Source organism: Sardina pilchardus, chromosome 1 (genome assembly GCF_963854185.1).
Source record: "Sardina pilchardus chromosome 1, fSarPil1.1, whole genome shotgun sequence".
NCBI classification, from domain to species: Eukaryota; Metazoa; Chordata; class Actinopteri; order Clupeiformes; family Clupeidae; genus Sardina; species Sardina pilchardus.
The window spans coordinates 14932398-14957849 of NC_084994.1; the positions used below are offsets into that span (position 1 = coordinate 14932398).

General features: G+C 39.7%; 1 protein-coding gene across 1 annotated transcript in view; it reads left to right on the forward strand.

Annotated features, from left to right (window-relative positions):
• Nucleotides 1–25452, forward strand: part of LOC134076640 (NACHT, LRR and PYD domains-containing protein 12-like) — a 45889-nt gene that overhangs the window by 19308 nt on the left and 1129 nt on the right. The window contains exons 10-19 of the mRNA XM_062531793.1: nt 5–175; nt 770–940; nt 2788–2958; nt 4743–4913; nt 10359–10529; nt 12314–12484; nt 18676–18846; nt 19866–20036; nt 20663–20833; nt 24547–24661. Coding sequence (XP_062387777.1) covers nt 5–175; nt 770–940; nt 2788–2958; nt 4743–4913; nt 10359–10529; nt 12314–12484; nt 18676–18846; nt 19866–20036; nt 20663–20833; nt 24547–24661 — 1654 coding nt within the window. The remainder of the gene's footprint in view (nt 1–4; nt 176–769; nt 941–2787; nt 2959–4742; nt 4914–10358; nt 10530–12313; nt 12485–18675; nt 18847–19865; nt 20037–20662; nt 20834–24546; nt 24662–25452) is intronic.

Sequence of the window (25452 nt, forward strand, 5' to 3'; positions counted from 1 at the left end):
ACAGACTTGCTGACTGCAAACTCACAGATAAGTCATGTGATGTTGTGGCCTCAGTTCTGCAGTCACCAAACTCCCTGATAGAGCTGGACTTGAGTAACAATGACCTGGGAGATTCTGGAGTTCAGCTTCTTTCTGAAGGACTGTCTAGTCCCCACTGCAAACTGCAGACATTAAGGTTGGTGATTGATATTTATTTATGGCCATTTGTTTTCTCATAGTTTAAGAGAGCCACATCAACAGAACAGTCAAACAGTCTACCTACATACCACTATGGTGGTGACCTAATTGTGAGTAGCCTTGCTGACGCTAACCAGTTTTCAAAAGAGAATGGCTTTGGATTCTCTGGAGTTTATTTTCAAGAGTGTGACCTGTGCTGAAAACTAATGTTGGTTCATTAAACTCTTACAAAATCCTCTTGTGAGTACGGCAAGCAAGTAAGTAAAACTTTATTGCAAACGAAGGCTTCAAATGCAATTGTTTACTAATTTTCAAAGAAAATACACATCTGCATTGTGTAATACTGATGCCATCAGCACAGCCATTGATAATTGATAATTGAGCCTGCTCTGTCCCTCATGGTGTAAAGCCACATGCATGATTATTAATATCAAGTAGCACTGCACGCCAGAGCCATTGAGTGCACGCATTGAAGCATGAGAGGTCTGTATCAACTCGTCTTAGTTAACGGACTAACATAGTTTAATATGTAAAAGCGGTGGAGTGTTCCTTTAATGAGTAAGAACTTGTATTTTGATAAATTACCTCACAGACTCGCTGGCTGCAAACTCACAGAAAAGTCCTGCGAGCATGTGGCCTCAGTTCTGCAGTCACCAAACTCCCTGATAGAGCTGGACCTGACGGATAATGAGCTGACAGATTCTGGAGTTCAGCTTCTGTCTAAAGGACTATCTAGTCCCCATTGCAAACTGCAGATGTTAAGGTTGGTGTTTGAATGTTATTTATAGTTGAGCATTTTCTGATTAGACCTATTTTATAACCAGCGGTGTGAACCGATGTTGATAAATGAAACTCATACAAAATCATTTCGGAAGAATTGATTCAATTTTGATGGTGAACACAGAAGGTTTATTGGACTCACTTATCAGGATGTTTACAGTTTGTCATGTTAATATCTCATATCTCTCACTCAGGCTCTGTAAGTGTGTTTTCTCAAGTGAAGGATATGTTTGTCTGGCTCTGGCCCTGATGGTAAACCCCTCCTGTGTGAAGGAGCTGGATGTGAGCAACAATCATTCTGGAGGATCAGCACAGAAGCTGTTATCTGCTACACTGGAGAATCCTCACTCCAAAGTTGAAGCCCTTCAGTATGTACTCTAGAAACAGAATACTTGAGTTGCATTTCTAGTTTCACAAGTGTTTTGAAAACTCCACACAAGTGGAGTTTTCCACTCAGAAAAAGTAACAGAATGCAGAGTTTACAGTTTGAACACATGATACGTTGAAGTTGGACAGGACATGTTTATGTGAAGATCCAACTTACACAAGAGAGAGTTACTTATACGATAATAGATGATGTATAATTAATTTGTTTTACATCTGGAATAACAGTGAGAACCTCAATACACTAAAGGAAGTAGTGTCAGGAGTGTGTGCACCTTTGGTGTTTCAGCAAGTGTTGTTTAGCAGTCGTGTTATCTGCCACTGTTGTGTTTGTTCCTTTAAAAAGCTGGCTGTAAACTCCTGTGATATTTTGAGACAGTTTCACACTCTACCGACAGTTCTTAACAGGGACTTAAAACATTTAATTTAAGCAGAGCATACATGTATGTTTTTAATTAACCTGGCTAGCTGTTATAACCTCAATTTTTAACACATCACTTTTTAGAGTACCATTGCAGTATATGATATTACATTAGAGTATTCATCCATTACACTTCCTTATGAGGATCATTTGTAAACATTATGCCTTCTTTATCATTAATGAGAGATAAATTGTCTTTTGTCACAATGTTTTACAGACTTGCTGGTTGCAAACTCACAGATAAGTCCTGTGAGATTGTGACTACTGTTCTGCAGTCACCAAACTCCCTGATAGAGCTGGACCTGAGTAACAATGACCTGGGAGATTCTGGAGTTCAGCTTCTTTCTAAAGGACTGTCTAGTCCCCACTGCAAGTTGCAGACATTAAGGTTGGTGATTGACATTCATTTATGACCATTTATTTCCTGATAGTTTCTGAGAGCCACGTCAACTATGATAAAATGCCTATGCCATTTTATACACAAGGTGGTTTTCATAAATGCAAGCAGCAAGCAGTTCGGAACAACTATAGCAGCTTTAGATAAGGCGCCCTGTTTGGAGGCGCAGATCAGCTGATACAACCTGTTGACCCATAACGGTTAGCAGCGTCTTGAGTGCTTGGCCTGCCTGAACTGATGCTGGACTTTCAATCTCTGTCTTTGGCGTCAAACTCTCAGTACCTGCCCTTTATTAAGTGAAACCTTTTCCCTTGATTTCTAATTGTGAGAGTAATAATCAAGGGTTATTGTTTTTTAAATGAAAATATGTTTTACCTACAGTACATAAACAGAGTAAATAGAGCGCAAGTACAGTATGTCCTTTGACCGAGTTTGTTACTTGTTACAGTAGGTCTTTGACATAACACTGCCTTGGCATGAAGTTGGTCCACATTTATTTGCATGTTTTTGTCAATTGAAACGTAGGCTCTGCTGTAGTAAACTACTTCTGCAATGTTTATGTAACTTGCTACATTATCCCTTTATCAGTAGTGAGTAATAATGTGTCTTTTGTCACACTATCTTACAGACTCGCTGGCTGCAAACTCACAGATAAGTCATGTGAGCTTGTGGCCTCAGTTCTGCAGTCTCCAAACTCCCTGATAGAGCTGGACCTGAGTGACAATGACCTGGGAGATTCTGGAGTTCAGCTTCTTTCTAAAGGATTGTCTAGTCCCCACTGCAAGCTGCAGATATTAAGGTTGGTGATTGATATTTATTTATGTCCATGTATTTTCTCATAGTTTAAAAGAGCCACACCAACAGAACAGTTATTATGGTGGTGACCTAATTGTGAGTAGCCTGGCTGACACCAAACCCATTTTTAAAAGAGAATGGCTCTGAATTCTCTCAGTTCATTTTCAAGAGTGTGACCTGTGCTGAAAACTAATGTTGGTTCATTAAACTCTTACAAAATCCTCTTGTGAGTACAGCAAGTAAGTAAGTAAAACTTTATTGTAATCAAAGGCTTCAAATGCAATTGTTTACTAATTTTCAAAGAAAATACACATCTACATTGTGTAATACTGATGCCATCAGCACAGCCATTGATTGTGTACAAAGCAGTATCCGTCCTGCTCTGTCCTTCATGGTGTAAAGCCACATGCATGATTATTATCAAGTAGCACCGCATGCCAGAGCCATTGAGTGCACGCATTGAAGCGTGAGAGGTCTGTATCAGCTTGTCTTAGTTAAGGGACTAACATAGTTTGTAAACTGGTTTCACTCCTACCTCCACCAGAGAACCTTCTCTGTATCCATAGGCCAGTGCACATCATCATCTGCCCCTGTGTCCTACGGTGTTCCCCAGGGATCCATTTTGGGTCCAATACTTTTCTGCCTGTACATGCTCCCCCTAGGTAACATCATCAGGAAATTCAATATTTCATTCCATTTCTATGCAGACGACTCCCAACTGTTCATCCCACTTAAGGCTGGCAGCTCCATGCAGCCTCTTTTAGACTGCTTGGAAGAAATAAAAACCTGGATGGCTAACAACTTCCTTCAGTTAAATGCCAACAAAACTGAAGTCATTGTCTTTGGGCCTTCAAGACCCAAAAAATCCATCCCTGTCAACCTTGGCCCCCTTACCCCCTATCTGAAACCTCATGCACTTAACCTGGGTGTCATTTTAGACTCCCACTTTAACCTGGACAAGCAAATTTCATCTGTTGTAAAGACCAGTTTTTATCAATTAAGAATAATCTCCAAACTCAAGTCTGTTCTTTCATATAATGATCTGGAAAAAGTCATCCATGCCTTCATAACCTCCCGTCTAGACTATTGCAATTCCCTCTACCTTGGACTTCCTCTGACACTGGTGGCACGACTTCAGATGGTCCAAAATGCAGCAGCTAGGTTGCTCACCAATACAAAAAAGCATGAGCATATTACACCTGTCCTAGCCTCCTTGCACTGGCTTCCAGTCCAGTCAATGATACATTTCAAAACCCTACTTTTGGTGTTTAAGGCTCTTCATGGCCTGGCACCCAGCTACATAGCTGACATCATCCATCCCCATGTAGCCCCCAGGTCCCTCAGATCCTCCAGCCAAGGCCTCCTCCACGTCCCACGGTCCCGGCTAAAGCAGAAAGGTGACAGAGCCTTTTCTGTTGCTGGCCCACAGCTGTGGAACCAACTGCCACCTGACATCAGAAATGCCCCCTCAATAACCCTCTTCAAATCTAGGCTTAAAACACACCTTTTTACATTGGCCTTCCCTGTGCGTTAATTTGTCTACCCTGTTATGTCTGTAATTAAGTATTGTCTGTTGATGTCATCTTAGCCTGAATCACTGTTCTGTATATGTATTTATTTGCTTGTTAGGTTATGCACTTTGTACAGCACTTTGGACAGTGTGAGCTGTGGTTAAATGTCCTCTATAAATAAACCTTACTTACTTACTTACTATAGTTTGATATGAAAACAACGGTGGAGTGTTCCTTTAATGAGTAAGAACTTGTATTTTGTCAAATTACCTCACAGACTCGCTGGCTGCAAATTCACAGAAAAGTCCTGCGAGCATGTGGCCTCAGTTCTGCAGTCACCAAACTCCCTGATAGAGCTGGACCTGAAGGATAATGAGCTGACAGATTCTGGAGTTCAGCTTCTGTCTAAAGGACTATCTAGTCCCCATTGCAAACTGCAGATGTTAAGGTTGGTGTTTGAATGTTAGGTAACACTTTATAATAACTACACACAATTTATCATTTATTAAGCATTTGCCAATTATTAGTTAATGGTTTGTTCATCATTAGTAATTTATTGTTCATGCATAATTCATCATCAGTAAAGCATTTGTTCACAAAGTTATGAATGGTTTGTTCATAGTATATAAAACAAATGTTTGTAAATACATGGCTTATGCCTTATAAATAATGAAACAACCATTTATAAATGAAATCATCTCCCTATTATGAACCAGTTACAAACTATTAGTAAATGTTTTGATCATCATTTCTAAAGTATTACTCCTATGTTAATTCTCATACTGTAATTCATGATTAACTCAGGAGTTACAAGTGGTTAGTTAATGATTTTTGTGAGCTCATCTAAAGTGAGGACTGTATATGCCTTGCTACATATTTACAAATGAGTTATAAAGGTTACAGTTGCATTTATTAAGACACTTTCATCCAAAGAGACTTACACTATCAATGAAATTAAAGAGCAAGGCCACAATGGTGGCACCCGGGGATTGAACCCCCAATTCTTGGGCTTACAGCATGCTAGTCCAATGCCTTATCCACTACACTACACCTGCCCTTGGCTACTGCAGCTATAAATTCATATACAGTACAGGCCAAAAGTTTGGACACACCTTCTCATTCAATGAGTTTCCTTTATTTTCATGGCTATTGACATTGTAGACTCACACTGAAGGCATCAAACTATGAATTAACACATGTGGAAAACAAAAAAGTGTAAAACAACTGAAAATATGCCTTATATTTTAGTTTCTTCAAAGTAGCCACATTTGCTCTGATTACTGCTTTGCACACACTCTGCATTCTCTGGATGAGCTTCAAGAGGTAGTCACCTGAAATGGTTTTCACTTCACATGTGTGCCCTGTCAGGTTTAATAAGTGTGATTTATTGCCTTATAAATGGGGTTGGGAATCAGTTGTGTTGTGCAGAAGTCAGGGGTGATACACAGCTGATAGTCCTACTGAATAGACTGTTAGAATTTGTATTATGGCAAGAAAAAAAGCAGCTAAGTAAAGAAAAACGAGTAGCCATCATTACTTTAAGAAATGAAGGCCAGTCAGTCCAAAAAATTGGGAAAACTTTGAAAGTGTCCCCAAGTGCAGTCGCAAAAACCATCAAGCGCTACAAAGAAACTGGCCGTCCCAGGAAAGGAAGACCAAGAGTCACCTCTGCTGCGGAGGATAAGTTCATCCGAGTCACCAGCCTCAGAAATCGCGCGTTAACAGCAGCTCAGATTAGAGACCAGGTCAATGCCACACAGTTCTAGCAGCAGACACATCTCTAGAACAACTGTTAAGACGAGACTGCCTGAATTAGGCCTTCATGGTAGAATAGCTGCAAGGAAACCACTGCTAAGGACAGGCAACAAGCAGAAGAGACTTGTTTGGGCTAAAGAACGCAAGGAATGGACATTAGACCAGTGGAAATCTGTGCTTTGGTCTGATGAGTCAAAATCGGAGACCTTTGGTTCCAACCACTGTGTGGACTGCAGAGTGAAGGCAAAAGGGCCAACAAGTGCTAAGCATCTCTGGGAACTCCTTCAAGACTGTTGGAAGACCATTTCAGGTGACTCTTGAAGCTCATCAAGAGAATGCCAAGAGTGTGCGAAGCAGTATTAAAAGCAAAAGGTGGCTACTTTGAAGAACCTAAAATATAAGACATATTTTCAGTTGTTTCACACTTTTTTGTTAAGTATATAATTCCACATGTGTTAATTCATAATTCTAATGCCTTCGGTATGAATCTACAATTTTCATAGTCATATAGTATGAAAATAAAGAAGGGGTGTCCGAAAGAGAAGGTGTGTCCAAACTTTTGGCCTGTACTGTATATAAAACAGATGCGCGTGTTTGCTATGAACAAACATTTATAATTGTGTATAGGCATGATTTACAGATGAGAGTTAATTTAGGAATTATGCTTCAAAATTAAGAACACAGCATTTAATAATATGCTTAACAGTGTGTAGTAGAAGACACTCTTGCATAGTTTTATGTGTTTTTAACTGAGCACAAGTGACATAAATGGCCATTTTTCTCAGAAACGCCTGTTGCGACAAGCGACTGGTTTTGCCGTGGAACGTCACAATTGTCAGCTTAAAGGTATACTATGCAGGATTGGCGATTTCGTCGCCGGTTTCGCTTTCACTTTTCATTTTCGCTCGTTTTATGCTTGCATATTTCTCTGCAGAGCTTCCCCTACAGCTTTAGCGTGTATATTTGACAAAACTCCTCAATCGGTCAGTCTGCCGTGCCTTTTCATGAGACTTTACATGACACTTCCTGGAGTAGAGCATGGGTGCGTGCCCGGTGTCTCCTGAAGTTGCAAGTGTGGTTTTACCGCTACAGACCACTAGAGCGGCCAAAAAAAACACAGTTCGACCGGTAATGACCCATTTAATCATATATAACAGTATGGAACGAATTGATTAACTGAAAAACGTTGCATAGTATACCTTTAATGAATGAATGTGAATGTAGTATTTACAACTTATTTGCAAATGTGTAGCAAGGCATAAAAAGTCCTCACTTTAGATGAGCTCACAAAAATCATTAACTAACCACTTGTAACTCCTGAGTTAATCATGAATTATAGTATTAGGAAGTGGTTTATAAAACATGTATTCACATCCTTACTAATCATTAGTGCATATGTAACAACTGTTAAATAATGAATAGTATTTCATTAAAGGAGAATTCCGGTGTGATATTGACTTAAAGTGTGTTGAAATATGATACCGAGTGTGAGCGATTGTCTCAGAGCTGATCTCGACCTGTCAGCTGTTCTCCGAAACCCGGCGGTAGCTCAGCCAGGTTTTTAACGTTTGTGCCTCGGGCATCGAACTGCCGTGCAAATAAATCACTGTTTTACACCATTAATGAGGCTCAAAGTAGCTCCACACTTTATTGGTAGACTTCTGAGGGCCCTGACATTTAAAACGAGACATCGAGAACTTTGAAAAAGCACTGGTTGTTTACTTACATGACTGTTTATTCAGGCAGTCACTTTCTAAAGTTTAGCGGTAGCAGTGACTGCCTGAATAAACAGTCATGTAAGTAAACAACCAGCGCTTTTTCAAAGTTCTCGATGTCTCGTTTTAAATGTCAGGGCCCTCAGAAGTCTACCAATAAAGTGTGGAGCTACTTTGAGCCTCATTAATGGTGTAAAACAGTGATTTATTTGCACAGCAGTTCGATGCCCGAGGCACAAACGTTAAAAACCTGGCTGAGCTACCGCCGGGTTTCGGAGAACAGCTGACAGGTTGAGATCAGCTCTGAGACAATCGCTCACACTCGGTATCATATTTCAACACACTTTAAGTCAATATCACACCGGAATTCTCCTTTAACAAAATGTTATTGCATGTTATATTAAGTACTAGCAACAATTTATACATATTTTAGAAATAGGCTTATTCACTATGAACAGACCAATCATAACTTTGTGAACAAATGCTTAAGTGATGATAAATTATGCATGAACAATTAATTACTAATGATGAACAAACCATTAACTAATAGTTAACAAATGCTTAATAGATGATGAATTGTGTGTAGTTATTACAAAGTGTTACTGAATGTTATTTATAGTTGTGCATTTCCTGATTAGACCTATTTTATAACCAGCGGTGTGAACCGTTGTTGATAAATGAAACTCATACAAAATCATTTCGAAAGAATTGTTTTAATTTTGATAGTGAACACAGAAGGTTTATTGGACTCAATTATCAGGATGTTTACAGTTTGTCATGTTAATATCTCATATCTCTCACTCAGGCTCTGTAAGTGTGTTTTCTCAAGTGAAGGATATGTTTGTCTGGCTCTGGCCCTGATGGTAAACCCCTCCTGTGTGAAAGAGCTGGATGTGAGCAACAATCATTCTGGAGGATCAGCACAGAAGCTGTTATCTGCTAAACTGGAGAATCCTCACCGCAAAGTTGAAGCCCTTCAGTATGTACTCTAGAAACAGAATACTTGAGTTGCATTTCTAGTTTCACAAGTGTTTTGAAAACTCCACACAAGTGGAGTTTTCCACTCAGAAAAAGTAACAGAATGCAGAGTTTACAGTTTGAACACATGATGAAGTTGGACAGGACATGTTTATATGAAGATCCAACTTACACAAGAGAGAATTACTTATACGATAATAGATGATGTATAATTAATTTGTTTTACATCTGGAATAACAGTGAGAACCTCAATACACTAAAGGAAGTAGTGTCAGGAGTGTGTGCACCTTTGGTGTTTCAGCAAGTGTTGTTTAGCAGTCGTGTTATCTGCCACTGTTGTGTTTGTTCCTTTAAAAAGCTGGCTGTAAGCTCCTGTGATATTTTGAGACAGTTTCACACTCTACCGACAGTTCTTAACAGGGACTTAAAACATTTAATTTAAGCACAGCATATGTTTTTAATTAACCTGGCTAGCTGTTATAACCTCAATTTTTAACACATCACTTTTTAGAGTACCATTGCAGTAAATGATATTACATTAGAGTATTCATCCATTACACTTCCGTATGAGGATCATTTGTAAACATTATGCCTTCTTTATCATTAATGAGAGATAAATTGTCTTTTGTCACAATGTTTTACAGACTTGCTGGTTGCAAACTCACATATAAGTCCTGTGAGATTGTGACTACTGTTCTGCAGTCACCAAACTCCCTGATAGAGCTGGACCTGAGTAACAATGACCTGGGAGATTCTGGAGTTCAGCTTCTTTCTAAAGGATTGTCTAGTCCCCACTGCAAGCTGCAGATATTAAGGTTGGTGATTGACATTCATTTATGACCATTTATTTCCTGATAGTTTCTGAGAGCCACGTCAACTATGATAAAATGCCTATGCCATGTTATACACAAGGTGGTTTTCATAAATGCAAGAAGCAAGCAGTTCGGAACAACTATAGCAGCTTTAGATAAGGCACCCTGTTTGGATGCGCAGATCAACTGATACAACCTGTTGACCCATAACGGTTAGCAGCGTCTTGAGTGCTTGGCCTGCCTGAACTGATGCTGGACTTTCAATCTCTGTCTTTGGCGTCAAACTCTCAGTACCTGCCCTTTATTAAGTGAAACCTTTTCCTTTGATTTCTAATTGTGAGAGTAATAATCAAGGGTTATTGTTTTTTAAATGAAAATATGTTTTACCTGTAAACAGAGTAAATAGAGCGCAAGTACAGTATGTCCTTTGACCGAGTTTGTTACTTGTTACAGTAGGTCTTTGACATAACACTGCCTTGGCATGAAGTTGGTCCACATTTATTTGCATGTTTTTGTCAATTGAAACGTAGGCTCTGCTGTAGTAAACTACTTCTGCAATGTTTATGTAACTTGCTACATTATCCCTTTATCAGTAGTGAGTAATAATGTGTCTTTTGTCACACTATCTTACAGACTCGCTGGCTGCAAACTCACAGATAAGTCATGTGAGCTTGTGGCCTCAGTTCTGCAGTCTCCAAACTCCCTGATAGAGCTGGACCTGAGTGACAATGACCTGGGAGATTCTGGAGTTCAGCTTCTTTCTAAAGGATTGTCTAGTCCCCACTGCAAGCTGCAGATATTAAGGTTGGTGATTGATATTTATTTATGTCCATGTATTTTCTCATAGTTTAAAAGAGCCACACCAACAGAACAGTTATTATGGTGGTGACCTAATTGTGAGTAGCCTGGCTGACACCAAACCCATTTTTAAAAGAGAATGGCTCTGAATTCTCTCAGTTCATTTTCAAGAGTGTGACCTGTGCTGAAAACTAATGTTGGTTCATTAAACTCTTACAAAATCCTCTTGTGAGTACAGCAAGTAAGTAAGTAAAACTTTATTGTAATCAAAGGCTTCAAATGCAATTGTTTACTAATTTTCAAAGAAAATACACATCTACATTGTGTAATACTGATGCCATCAGCACAGCCATTGATTGTGTACAAAGCAGTATCCGTCCTGCTCTGTCCTTCATGGTGTAAAGCCACATGCATGATTATTATCAAGTAGCACCGCATGCCAGAGCCATTGAGTGCACGCATTGAAGCGTGAGAGGTCTGTATCAGCTTGTCTTAGTTAAGGGACTAACATAGTTTGTAAACTGGTTTCACTCCTACCTCCACCAGAGAACCTTCTCTGTATCCATAGGCCAGTGCACATCATCATCTGCCCCTGTGTCCTACGGTGTTCCCCAGGGATCCATTTTGGGTCCAATACTTTTCTGCCTGTACATGCTCCCCCTAGGTAACATCATCAGGAAATTCAATATTTCATTCCATTTCTATGCAGACGACTCCCAACTGTTCATCCCACTTAAGGCTGGCAGCTCCATGCAGCCTCTTTTAGACTGCTTGGAAGAAATAAAAACCTGGATGGCTAACAACTTCCTTCAGTTAAATGCCAACAAAACTGAAGTCATTGTCTTTGGGCCTTCAAGACCCAAAAAATCCATCCCTGTCAACCTTGGCCCCCTTACCCCCTATCTGAAACCTCATGCACTTAACCTGGGTGTCATTTTAGACTCCCACTTTAACCTGGACAAGCAAATTTCATCTGTTGTAAAGACCAGTTTTTATCAATTAAGAATAATCTCCAAACTCAAGTCTGTTCTTTCATATAATGATCTGGAAAAAGTCATCCATGCCTTCATAACCTCCCGTCTAGACTATTGCAATTCCCTCTACCTTGGACTTCCTCTGACACTGGTGGCACGACTTCAGATGGTCCAAAATGCAGCAGCTAGGTTGCTCACCAATACAAAAAAGCATGAGCATATTACACCTGTCCTAGCCTCCTTGCACTGGCTTCCAGTCCAGTCAATGATACATTTCAAAACCCTACTTTTGGTGTTTAAGGCTCTTCATGGCCTGGCACCCAGCTACATAGCTGACATCATCCATCCCCATGTAGCCCCCAGGTCCCTCAGATCCTCCAGCCAAGGCCTCCTCCACGTCCCACGGTCCCGGCTAAAGCAGAAAGGTGACAGAGCCTTTTCTGTTGCTGGCCCACAGCTGTGGAACCAACTGCCACCTGACATCAGAAATGCCCCCTCAATAACCCTCTTCAAATCTAGGCTTAAAACACACCTTTTTACATTGGCCTTCCCTGTGCGTTAATTTGTCTACCCTGTTATGTCTGTAATTAAGTATTGTCTGTTGATGTCATCTTAGCCTGAATCACTGTTCTGTATATGTATTTATTTGCTTGTTAGGTTATGCACTTTGTACAGCACTTTGGACAGTGTGAGCTGTGGTTAAATGTCCTCTATAAATAAACCTTACTTACTTACTTACTATAGTTTGATATGAAAACAACGGTGGAGTGTTCCTTTAATGAGTAAGAACTTGTATTTTGTCAAATTACCTCACAGACTCGCTGGCTGCAAATTCACAGAAAAGTCCTGCGAGCATGTGGCCTCAGTTCTGCAGTCACCAAACTCCCTGATAGAGCTGGACCTGAAGGATAATGAGCTGACAGATTCTGGAGTTCAGCTTCTGTCTAAAGGACTATCTAGTCCCCATTGCAAACTGCAGATGTTAAGGTTGGTGTTTGAATGTTAGGTAACACTTTATAATAACTACACACAATTCATCATCTATTAAGCATTTGCCAATTATTAGTTAATGGTTTGTTCATCATTAGTAATTTATTGTTCATGCATAATTCATCATCAGTAAAGCATTTGTTCACAAAGTTATGAATGGTTTGTTCATAGTATATAAAACAAATGTTTGTAAATACATGGCTTATGCCTTATAAATAATGAAACAACCATTTATAAATGAAATCATCTCCCTATTATGAACCAGTTACAAACTATTAGTAAATGTTTTGATCATCATTTCTAAAGTATTACTCCTATGTTAATTCTCATACTGTAATTCATGATTAACTCAGGAGTTACAAGTGGTTAGTTAATGATTTTTGTGAGCTCATCTAAAGTGAGGACTGTATATGCCTTGCTACATATTTACAAATGAGTTATAAAGGTTACAGTTGCATTTATTAAGACACTTTCATCCAAAGAGACTTACACTATCAATGAAATTAAAGAGCAAGGCCACAATGGTGGCACCCGGGGATTGAACCCCCAATTCTTGGGCTTACAGCATGCTAGTCCAATGCCTTATCCACTACACTACACCTGCCCTTGGCTACTGCAGCTATAAATTCATATACAGTACAGGCCAAAAGTTTGGACACACCTTCTCATTCAATGAGTTTCCTTTATTTTCATGGCTATTGACATTGTAGACTCACACTGAAGGCATCAAACTATGAATTAACACATGTGGAAAACAAAAAAGTGTAAAACAACTGAAAATATGCCTTATATTTTAGTTTCTTCAAAGTAGCCACATTTGCTCTGATTACTGCTTTGCACACACTCTGCATTCTCTGGATGAGCTTCAAGAGGTAGTCACCTGAAATGGTTTTCACTTCACATGTGTGCCCTGTCAGGTTTAATAAGTGTGATTTATTGCCTTATAAATGGGGTTGGGAATCAGTTGTGTTGTGCAGAAGTCAGGGGTGATACACAGCTGATAGTCCTACTGAATAGACTGTTAGAATTTGTATTATGGCAAGAAAAAAAGCAGCTAAGTAAAGAAAAACGAGTAGCCATCATTACTTTAAGAAATGAAGGCCAGTCAGTCCAAAAAATTGGGAAAACTTTGAAAGTGTCCCCAAGTGCAGTCGCAAAAACCATCAAGCGCTACAAAGAAACTGGCCGTCCCAGGAAAGGAAGACCAAGAGTCACCTCTGCTGCGGAGGATAAGTTCATCCGAGTCACCAGCCTCAGAAATCGCGCGTTAACAGCAGCTCAGATTAGAGACCAGGTCAATGCCACACAGTTCTAGCAGCAGACACATCTCTAGAACAACTGTTAAGACGAGACTGCCTGAATTAGGCCTTCATGGTAGAATAGCTGCAAGGAAACCACTGCTAAGGACAGGCAACAAGCAGAAGAGACTTGTTTGGGCTAAAGAACGCAAGGAATGGACATTAGACCAGTGGAAATCTGTGCTTTGGTCTGATGAGTCAAAATCGGAGACCTTTGGTTCCAACCACTGTGTGGACTGCAGAGTGAAGGCAAAAGGGCCAACAAGTGCTAAGCATCTCTGGGAACTCCTTCAAGACTGTTGGAAGACCATTTCAGGTGACTCTTGAAGCTCATCAAGAGAATGCCAAGAGTGTGCGAAGCAGTATTAAAAGCAAAAGGTGGCTACTTTGAAGAACCTAAAATATAAGACATATTTTCAGTTGTTTCACACTTTTTTGTTAAGTATATAATTCCACATGTGTTAATTCATAATTCTAATGCCTTCGGTATGAATCTACAATTTTCATAGTCATATAGTATGAAAATAAAGAAGGGGTGTCCGAAAGAGAAGGTGTGTCCAAACTTTTGGCCTGTACTGTATATAAAACAGATGCGCGTGTTTGCTATGAACAAACATTTATAATTGTGTATAGGCATGATTTACAGATGAGAGTTAATTTAGGAATTATGCTTCAAAATTAAGAACACAGCATTTAATAATATGCTTAACAGTGTGTAGTAGAAGACACTCTTGCATAGTTTTATGTGTTTTTAACTGAGCACAAGTGACATAAATGGCCATTTTTCTCAGAAACGCCTGTTGCGACAAGCGACTGGTTTTGCCGTGGAACGTCACAATTGTCAGCTTAAAGGTATACTATGCAGGATTGGCGATTTCGTCGCCGGTTTCGCTTTCACTTTTCATTTTCGCTCGTTTTATGCTTGCATATTTCTCTGCAGAGCTTCCCCTACAGCTTTAGCGTGTATATTTGACAAAACTCCTCAATCGGTCAGTCTGCCGTGCCTTTTCATGAGACTTTACATGACACTTCCTGGAGTAGAGCATGGGTGCGTGCCCGGTGTCTCCTGAAGTTGCAAGTGTGGTTTTACCGCTACAGACCACTAGAGCGGCCAAAAAAAACACAGTTCGACCGGTAATGACCCATTTAATCATATATAACAGTATGGAACGAATTGATTAACTGAAAAACGTTGCATAGTATACCTTTAATGAATGAATGTGAATGTAGTATTTACAACTTATTTGCAAATGTGTAGCAAGGCATAAAAAGTCCTCACTTTAGATGAGCTCACAAAAATCATTAACTAACCACTTGTAACTCCTGAGTTAATCATGAATTATAGTATTAGGAAGTGGTTTATAAAACATGTATTCACATCCTTACTAATCATTAGTGCATATGTAACAACTGTTAAATAATGAATAGTATTTCATTAAAGGAGAATTCCGGTGTGATATTGACTTAAAGTGTGTTGAAATATGATACCGAGTGTGAGCGATTGTCTCAGAGCTGATCTCGACCTGTCAGCTGTTCTCCGAAACCCGGCGGTAGCTCAGCCAGGTTTTTAACGTTTGTGCCTCGGGCATCGAACTGCCGTGCAAATAAATCACTGTTTTACACCATTAATGAGGCTCAAAGTAGCTCCACACTTTATTGGTAGACTTCTGAGGGCCCTGACATTTAAAACGAGACATCGAGAACTTTGAAAAAGCACTGGTTGTTTACTTACATGACTGTTTATTCAGGCAGTCACTTTCTAAAGTTTAGCGGTAGCAGTGACTGCCTGAATAAACAGTCATGTAAGTAAACAACCAGCGCTTTTTCAAAGTTCTCGATGTCTCGTTTTAAATGTCAGGGCCCTCAGAAGTCTACCAATAAAGTGTGGAGCTACTTTGAGCCTCATTAATGGTGTAAAACAGTGATTTATTTGCACAGCAGTTCGATGCCCGAGGCACAAACGTTAAAAACCTGGCTGAGCTACCGCCGGGTTTCGGAGAACAGCTGACAGGTCGAGATCAGCTCTGAGACAATCGCTCACACTCGGTATCATATTTCAACACACTTTAAGTCAATATCACACCGGAATTCTCCTTTAACAAAATGTTATTGCATGTTATATTAAGTACTAGCAACAATTTATACATATTTTAGAAATAGGCTTATTCACTATGAACAGACCAATCATAACTTTGTGAACAAATGCTTAAGTGATGATAAATTATGCATGAACAATTAATTACTAATGATGAACAAACCATTAACTAATAGTTAACAAATGCTTAATAGATGATGAATTGTGTGTAGTTATTACAAAGTGTTACTGAATGTTATTTATAGTTGTGCATTTCCTGATTAGACCTATTTTATAACCAGCGGTGTGAACCGTTGTTGATAAATGAAACTCATACAAAATCATTTCGAAAGAATTGTTTTAATTTTGATAGTGAACACAGAAGGTTTATTGGACTCAATTATCAGGATGTTTACAGTTTGTCATGTTAATATCTCATATCTCTCACTCAGGCTCTGTAAGTGTGTTTTCTCAAGTGAAGGATATGTTTGTCTGGCTCTGGCCCTGATGGTAAACCCCTCCTGTGTGAAAGAGCTGGATGTGAGCAACAATCATTCTGGAGGATCAGCACAGAAGCTGTTATCTGCTAAACTGGAGAATCCTCACCGCAAAGTTGAAGCCCTTCAGTATGTACTCTAGAAACAGAATACTTGAGTTGCATTTCTAGTTTCACAAGTGTTTTGAAAACTCCACACAAGTGGAGTTTTCCACTCAGAAAAAGTAACAGAATGCAGAGTTTACAGTTTGAACACATGATGAAGTTGGACAGGACATGTTTATATGAAGATCCAACTTACACAAGAGAGAATTACTTATACGATAATAGATGATGTATAATTAATTTGTTTTACATCTGGAATAACAGTGAGAACCTCAATACACTAAAGGAAGTAGTGTCAGGAGTGTGTGCACCTTTGGTGTTTCAGCAAGTGTTGTTTAGCAGTCGTGTTATCTGCCACTGTTGTGTTTGTTCCTTTAAAAAGCTGGCTGTAAGCTCCTGTGATATTTTGAGACAGTTTCACACTCTACCGACAGTTCTTAACAGGGACTTAAAACATTTAATTTAAGCACAGCATATGTTTTTAATTAACCTGGCTAGCTGTTATAACCTCAATTTTTAACACATCACTTTTTAGAGTACCATTGCAGTATATGATATTACATTAGAGTATTCATCCATTACACTTCCTTATGAGGATCATTTGTAAACATTATGCCTTCTTTATCATTAATGAGAGATAAATTGTCTTTTGTCACAATGTTTTACAGACTTGCTGGTTGCAAACTCACATATAAGTCCTGTGAGATTGTGACTACTGTTCTGCAGTCACCAAACTCCCTGATAGAGCTGGACCTGAGTAACAATGACCTGGGAGATTCTGGAGTTCAGCTTCTTTCTAAAGGATTGTCTAGTCCCCACTGCAAGCTGCAGATATTAAGGTTGGTGATTGACATTCATTTATGACCATTTATTTCCTGATAGTTTCTGAGAGCCACGTCAACTATGATAAAATGCCTATGCCATGTTATACACAAGGTGGTTTTCATAAATGCAAGAAGCAAGCAGTTCGGAACAACTATAGCAGCTTTAGATAAGGCACCCTGTTTGGATGCGCAGATCAACTGATACAACCTGTTGACCCATAACGGTTAGCAGCGTCTTGAGTGCTTGGCCTGCCTGAACTGATGCTGGACTTTCAATCTCTGTCTTTGGCGTCAAACTCTCAGTACCTGCCCTTTATTAAGTGAAACCTTTTCCTTTGATTTCTAATTGTGAGAGTAATAATCAAGGGTTATTGTTTTTTAAATGAAAATATGTTTTACCTGTAAACAGAGTAAATAGAGCGCAAGTACAGTATGTCCTTTGACCGAGTTTGTTACTTGTTACAGTAGGTCTTTGACATAACACTGCCTTGGCATGAAGTTGGTCCACATTTATTTGCATGTTTTTGTCAATTGAAACGTAGGCTCTGCTGTAGTAAACTACTTCTGCAATGTTTATGTAACTTGCTACATTATCCCTTTATCAGTAGTGAGTAATAATGTGTCTTTTGTCACACTATCTTACAGACTCGCTGGCTGCAAACTCACAGATAAGTCATGTGAGCTTGTGGCCTCAGTTCTGCAGTCTCCAAACTCCCTGATAGAGCTGGACCTGAGTGACAATGACCTGGGAGATTCTGGAGTTCAGCTTCTTTCTAAAGGATTGTCTAGTCCCCACTGCAAGCTGCAGATATTAAGGTTGGTGATTGATATTTATTTATGTCCATGTATTTTCTCATAGTTTAAAAGAGCCACATCAACAGAACAGTTATTATGGTGGTGACCTAATTGTGAGTAGCCTGGCTGACACCAAACCAATTTTTAAAAGAGAATGGCTCTGAATTCTCTCAGTTCATTTTCAAGAGTGTGACCTGTGCTGAAAACTAATGTTGGTTCATTAAACTCTTACAAAATCCTCTTGTGAGTACAGCAAGTAAGTAAGTAAAACTTCATTGTAATCAAAGGCTTCAAATGCAATTGTTTACTAATTTTCAAAGAAAATACACATCTACATTGTGTAATACTGATGCCATCAGCACAGCCATTGATTGTGTACAAAGCAGTATCCGTCCTGCTCTGTCCATCATGGTGTAAAGCCACATGCATGATTATTTTCAAGTAGCACCGCACACCAGAGCCATTGAGTGCACGCATTGAAGTGTGAGAGGTCTGCATCAACTCGTCTTAGTTAAGGGACTAACATAGTTTAATATGAAAAAACGGTGGCGTGTTCCTTTAATGAGCAACTTGTATTTTGATAAATTACCTCACAGACTCGCTGGCTGTAAACTCACAGAAAAGTCCTGCGAGCATGTGGCCTCAGTTCTGCAGTCACCAAACTCCCTGATAGAGCTGGACCTGAAGGATAATGAGCTGACAGATTCTGGAGTTCAGCTTCTGTCTAAAGGACTATCTAGTCCCCACTGCAAACTGCAGATGTTAAGGTTGGTGTTTGAGTGTTATTTATAGTTGTGCTTTTCCTGATTAGACCTATTTTATAACCAGCCGTGTGAACCGATGTTGATAAATGAAACTCATACAATATAATTTCATAAGAATTTATTTAATTTTGATAGTGAACACAGAAGGTTTATTGGACTCACTTATCAGGATGTTTACAGTTCGTCATGTTAATATCTCATATCTCTCACTCAGGCTCTGCAAATGTAGTATCTCAGGTGGAGGTTATGTTTGGCTGGCTCTGGCCCTGATGTTAAACCCCTCCTGTGTGAAAGAGCTGGATGTGAGCAACAATCATCCTGGAGGATCGGCACAGAAGCTGTTATCTGCTACACTGGAGGATCCTCACTCCAAAGTTGAAGCCCTTCAGTATGTACTCTAGAAACAGAATACTTGAGTTGCATTTCTAGTTTCACAAGTGTTTTGAAAACTCCACACAAGTGGAGTTTTCCACTCAGAAAAAGTAACAAAATGCAGAGTTTACAGTTTGAACACATGATACATTGATGTTTATGTGAAGATCCAACTTACACAAGAGAGAATTACTTATACGATAATAGATGATGTATAATTAATTTGTTTTACATCAGGAATAACAGTGAGAACCTCAATACACTAAAGGAAGTAGTGCCAGGAGTATGTGCACCTTTGGTGTTTCAGCAAGTGTTGTTTAGCAGTCATGTTTTCTGCCACTGTTGTGTTTGTTCCTTTAAAAAGCTGGCTGTAAACTCCTGTGATATTTTGAGACAGTTTCACACTCTACCGACAGTTCTTAACAGGGACTTAAAACATTCATTTTAAGCAGAGCATATGTTTTTAATTAACCTGGCTAGCTGTTATAACCTCAATTTTTAACACACCACTTTTTAGAGTACCATTGCAGTATATGATATTACATTAGAGTATTCATCCATTACACTTCCTTATGAGGATCATTTGTAAACATTATGCCTTCTTTATCATTAATGAGAGATAAATTGTCTTTTGTCACACTGTTTTACAGACTTGCTGGTTGCAAACTCACAGATAAGTCCTGTGAGATTGTGACTACTGTTCTGCAGTCACCAAACTCCCTGATAGAGCTGGACCTGAGTGACAATGACCTGGGAGATTCTGGAGTTCAGCTTCTTTCTAAAGGACTGTCTAGTCCCCACTGCAAGTTGCAGACATTAAGGTTGGTGATTGACATTTATTTATGACAATTTATTTCCTGATAGTTTCTGAGAGCCACGTCAACTATGACATAAAATGCCTATGCCATGTTATACACAAGGTGGTTTTCATACAAATGCAAGCAGCAAGCAGTTAGGAACAACTATAGCAGCTTTAAATAAGGCGCCCTGCTTGGATGCGCAGATCAGCTGATACAACCTGTTGAGCCATAGCGGTTAGCAGCGGCTTGAGTGCTTGGCCTGCCTGAACTGATGCTGGACTTTCAATCTCTGTCTTTGGCGTCAAACTCTCAGTAGCTGCCCTTTATTAAGTGAAATCTTTTCCCTTGATTTCTAATTGTGAGAGTAATACTCAAGGGTTATTGTTTTTGAAATGAAAATATGTTTTACCTGTAAACAGAGTAAATAGAGCGCAAGTACAGTATGTCCTTTGACTGAGTGATGCTTGTCAGGTCTTTGACATAACACTGCCTTGGCATGAAGTTAGATCACATTTATTTGCATTTTTTGTCAATTAAAGCGTAGGCTCTGCTGTAGTAAACTACTTTTGCAATGTTTATGTAATTTGCTACATTACCCCTGTATCAGTAGTGAGTAATAATGTGTCTTTTGTTACATTGTCTTACAGACTTGCTGACTGCAAACTCACAGATAAGTCCTGTGAACTTGTAGCCTCAGTTCTACAGTCTCCAAATTCCCTGATAGAGCTGGACCTGAGTAACAATGACCTGGGAGATTCTGGACTCCAGCTTCTTTCTAAAGGACTGTCTAGTCCCCACTGCAAACTGCAGACATTACGGTTGGTGATTGACATTAATTTATGGTCTTAAACTATCTATTTTCTGATAGTTTAAGAAAGGCACATCAACATAACAGTCAAACGGTTTGCCAATTGATACAATACTGGATCTTGGAGGTTTACTGGACTCAATTGTCTCTCAGTCTCTCTCGTTCTCTCTGTATTTCTCTCTCTCTCTCAGGCTCTGTAATTGTGGTATCTCAGATGGAGGTTATGTTTGTCTGGCTCTTACTCTGATGTTAAACCCCTCCTGTGTGAAAGAGCTGGATGTGAGCAACAATCATCCTGGAGAATCAGCACAGAAGCTGTTATCAGCTACACTGGAGGATCTTCATTCCAAAGTTGAAGACCTTGAGTATGTACTCTAGAAACAGAAAACTTCAGTTGCATTCCTAGTTTCACAACTGTTTTGTTTTCCTGAGACAGTCTTGTCCACACAGAAAAAGTAACAACAGGCAGAGTTTACAGGTTGAACACATCATAAGTTGAAGTTGGAGAGGACATGTTTATGTGAAGATTAACCTACACAAGAGAGGATAACTCTAAAGATAATAGATTATAATCTATGGAATGATAGTGGAATAATAGTGGAAACATCAATGTACTAAAGGGAGTAGAGCCTATTTCAGCAAGTGTTGTTTAACAGTCATCTGCTACTGTTACTAGCTGGCTGTAAACTTAGTGATACATCTTTTGAGACTGTTCCTTTCTCCCACCTTAAACAGGGACCTAAAACTGTTATTTTAAGCAGAGCATATTATTTTTAATTAACCTGGCTAGCTGTGTTCAAGTAATTTTTGAACACATCAATTCAGTGCATTTTTAGACTATATGGCATTACATTACAATATCCATTCATTTAGTTATGATGATCATTTATCAACAGTGTCCCTTCTTTATCATTAATGAGAAATAATTTGTCTTTTGTCATAATGTGTTATAGACATGCAGGCAACAAACTCACAGACAAGTCATGTGAGCTTGTGGCCTCAGTTCTGAAGTCTCCAAACACCCTGACAGAGCTGGACCTGAGTAACAAGGGCTTGGGAGATTCTGGAGTTCAGCTTCTTTCCAAAGGACTGTCTAGTCCCCACTGCAAGCTGCAGATATTAAGGTTGGTGATTGACATCTCCTTGCATTTCCTGATAGTTTAAGAGAACCATGCCAACATAACAGTCAAACAGTCTACCTACATCCCAGTACTGTGGTGACCTACTTGTGAGCCTGGCTGACACCAAACCAGTTTCAAAAGAGAACGGCTCTGGATTCTCCAGTTCATTTTCAAGGGCGTGACCAGCGGTGAAAACTAATGTTGGTTCATTTAACTCTTACAAAATCCTCTTGTGAGTACAGGAAGTAAGTAGGTTGAACTTTATTGTAAACTAAGGCTTCAAATGCAATTGTTTACTCATTTCTAAAGAAAATGTCTAAATTGTGTAATACTGATGCGATCAGCACAGCCATTGATTGTGTACAAAGTAGTAAACGTCCTTCTATGTCCTTCATGGTGTAAAATCTGCCACATGCAGATTCACATGCGTGATTATTGGTAAAAAAATAAACTGTTTATTAATACCCTCAATATCACACTTAATGCACATTTTTCCAAAATGTAGGGCCCTTTTGAAAGTTAAGAGACATTTCAGTACAGATTTTAAATAGACAACGTTTAGACGTATAGACAACGGTATAGACGTTGCAGCAACAACCTCTCTCTCTCTCTCTCTCTCTCTCTCTCTCAGGCTCTGTAAGTGTGGTTTCTCAAGTGAAGGATATGCTTGCCTGGCTCTGGCTCTGATGTTAAACCCCTCCTGTGTGAAAGAGCTGGATGTGAGCAACAATCATCCTGGAGAATCAGCACAGAAGCTGTTATCTGCTACACTGAACTATCCTCACCGCAAAGTTGGAGCCCTTACGTATGTACTCTAGAAACAGAAAACTTCAGTTGCATTCCTAGTTTCACAACTGTTTTGTTTTCCTGAGACAGTTTTGTGCACACAGAAAAAGACACAATGTGTGGAGTTAACAGGTTCAACACATGATAAGTTGAAGTTGGAGAGAACGTGTGAAGATTCCCCTACACACAAGAGAGGATAATGGATTAGGTATCATTAATATATAGAAATACAAGTAGAGCCAGGAATATGTGCATCTTTGCTGTGTCAGCAAGTGTCATGTACCAGTCATGTTATCTGCTACTGTCGTGTCTATTCCTTTACAGACTAGCTGGCTGTAAACTCAGTGATGAATTGTATGAGATTGTGAGACAGTGCCACAGTCTACAGACAGTTTTAAACGGGGACATAAAATTAGGGGTACGCATTAATGTGTTAATCGCGATTCGATTAAGGACCAAGCATAACGCGTAATTTTAATCGTGTGCCGGCACATTTTTATTTTACACCATCACTTCTTCTGTTATCAACGATGTTCTTTGGCTGCTACCATTTAGATCCTTTGATGCAGCGTTTCTTGTCCGCAAACTGCCACAGACACGTCCTAGTGGGCTTCTGCCTTGTCCTCTTCCTGTAGTCATGGAGTTGGGGAAGCCATAGCCTACTGGTTAGCCAAAGTGTTGCCGGTTCAAACCCCGACCAGTAGGGAAAAGCAAGGCACCTAACCCCTCACTGCTCCCCGAGCGCCGCTGTATGAAGGCAGTGTGTGCTTCACCTCACTGTGTGTTCACAAATTCACTGATCACAGATCCACGGATAGGATAAATGCAGAGACCAAATCCTTCTACGCAACTAGATGTACCACAGAGTTCTTTTTTTTCCACATCAGTAATATTCTGTCCAGGATTCATGGGGCACTGAAAGAGCAGGGTGCATGAAACTTGGAGGGCCCCACAAGGATGACACAGAACCATTCAGTGGGGAGACCCAAGGTCAAACTAGGACCAAGGGGCAAGACCAGAGCACTCAATGGACTCTTCTCAACCCTCTCTCCTTGGTCCTCAATCCTCGGTCCTCCGGCTCATTCCCACTGATCTATAGAGCACCCATTGTTGCCGCCCCATCATTCTTTAGATGTCTGATGATGATATACTGTATATAGACAGCGCTGCATGCTGTATGTCCAAGCTAATATTTTGACAAGAAAATTCCATATGTGCTCTGACAAAGCAAAAATCCAACCTTTTAAAGCCTACTGTACTCCACTGTACATTGCAGCCCTATGGGCAGAGTTTAAAAAGGCCAGTCTACAGAAGCTACAGGTTGTTTAGGATTCTACTGAAGAGGCCTAGGTGTTGTAGTGCTGTGGACATTGAGTCTGTCAAATAAAAGATGATGATGATGACGCTAGATAAACACACACATAAACACACACCCACTTACCCCTCATACACACTCACATGCTAACCCACACACACAGAAGCACACATACTGTATACACATAAACAAGCACACATGCACACACTCATTTACAAACACAATGGATGGAGACAAATTGACTGATGTGATTTATGTTTGATAATGTGCATGACTGGGCGAGGGTCTTATTTTGTACCGCTCTGCGTGAATCAGCCGATGTGTTAAAATTCTACACAATTTGTGTCATTTTTAACACACCACTTTTTAGAGTGTACCATTGCAGTATATAACATTACCTTAGAGTATTCATCTATTATATGTATTTATTAAAATCAAAAATCATGATCCCTTGTTATTATTAATGACATATAATTTGTATTTTGTCACACTGTTTTACAGACTTGCTGGTTGTAAACTCACAGATAAGTCCTGTGAGCTTGTGGCCTCAGTTCTACAGTCACCAAACTCCCTGACAGAGCTGGACCTGAATAACAACAACTTGGGAGATTCTGGAGTTCAGCTTCTTTCTAAAGGACTGTCTAGTCCCCAGTGCAGACTGCAGACATTAAGGTTGGTGTTAGATTATTTGTATTGCATTGTGCCACATTGTGCCACTGGAAATCAAGAGCTCTTGTGAGAGTACAATATGAATATGACACTCTGGCAATCAGCAGCAATCTGCGTCACGTTACTTTTACCGCTTGCAATCAACTGATACTCATTCACAGATACTCCACACAGGCATGCTCACACACACACACACACACACACACACACACTAGGGCTGGGATAAACGATTATTTTTTAAACAATTAATGTAGCGATTTCTTTTCTCTTTTTTTTCGATTTATCGATTAATCTAACAATTCTTTTTTTTCAGTCCGATTCGATTTCCGATTATCTCCCCACTAACTGACTAATAGCTATATATAAATGTTGATTTACATATCACATAGGGGGCAGCCATGGTATACTGGTTAGGGCTTCGGGCTTGTAACCGGAGGGTTGCCGGTTCGATCCCCGACCAGTCCACCACGACTGAAGCGCCCTTGAGCAAGGCACCTAACCCCTCACTGCTCCCCGAGCGCCGCTGGTTGGGCAGGCAGCTCACTGGTCTGGGTTAGTGTGTGATTCACCTCACTGTGTGTTTGCTGTGTTCACTAATTCGGTTAAATTGGGTTAAATGCAGAGAAAACAAATTTCCCTCACCGGATCAAAAAAGTATATATTCTATTCTATTCTATTGTTTTATCTGAATGAAAAAAACAGGAATTTCTTAACATTGCAATATATTTGTATTATTTG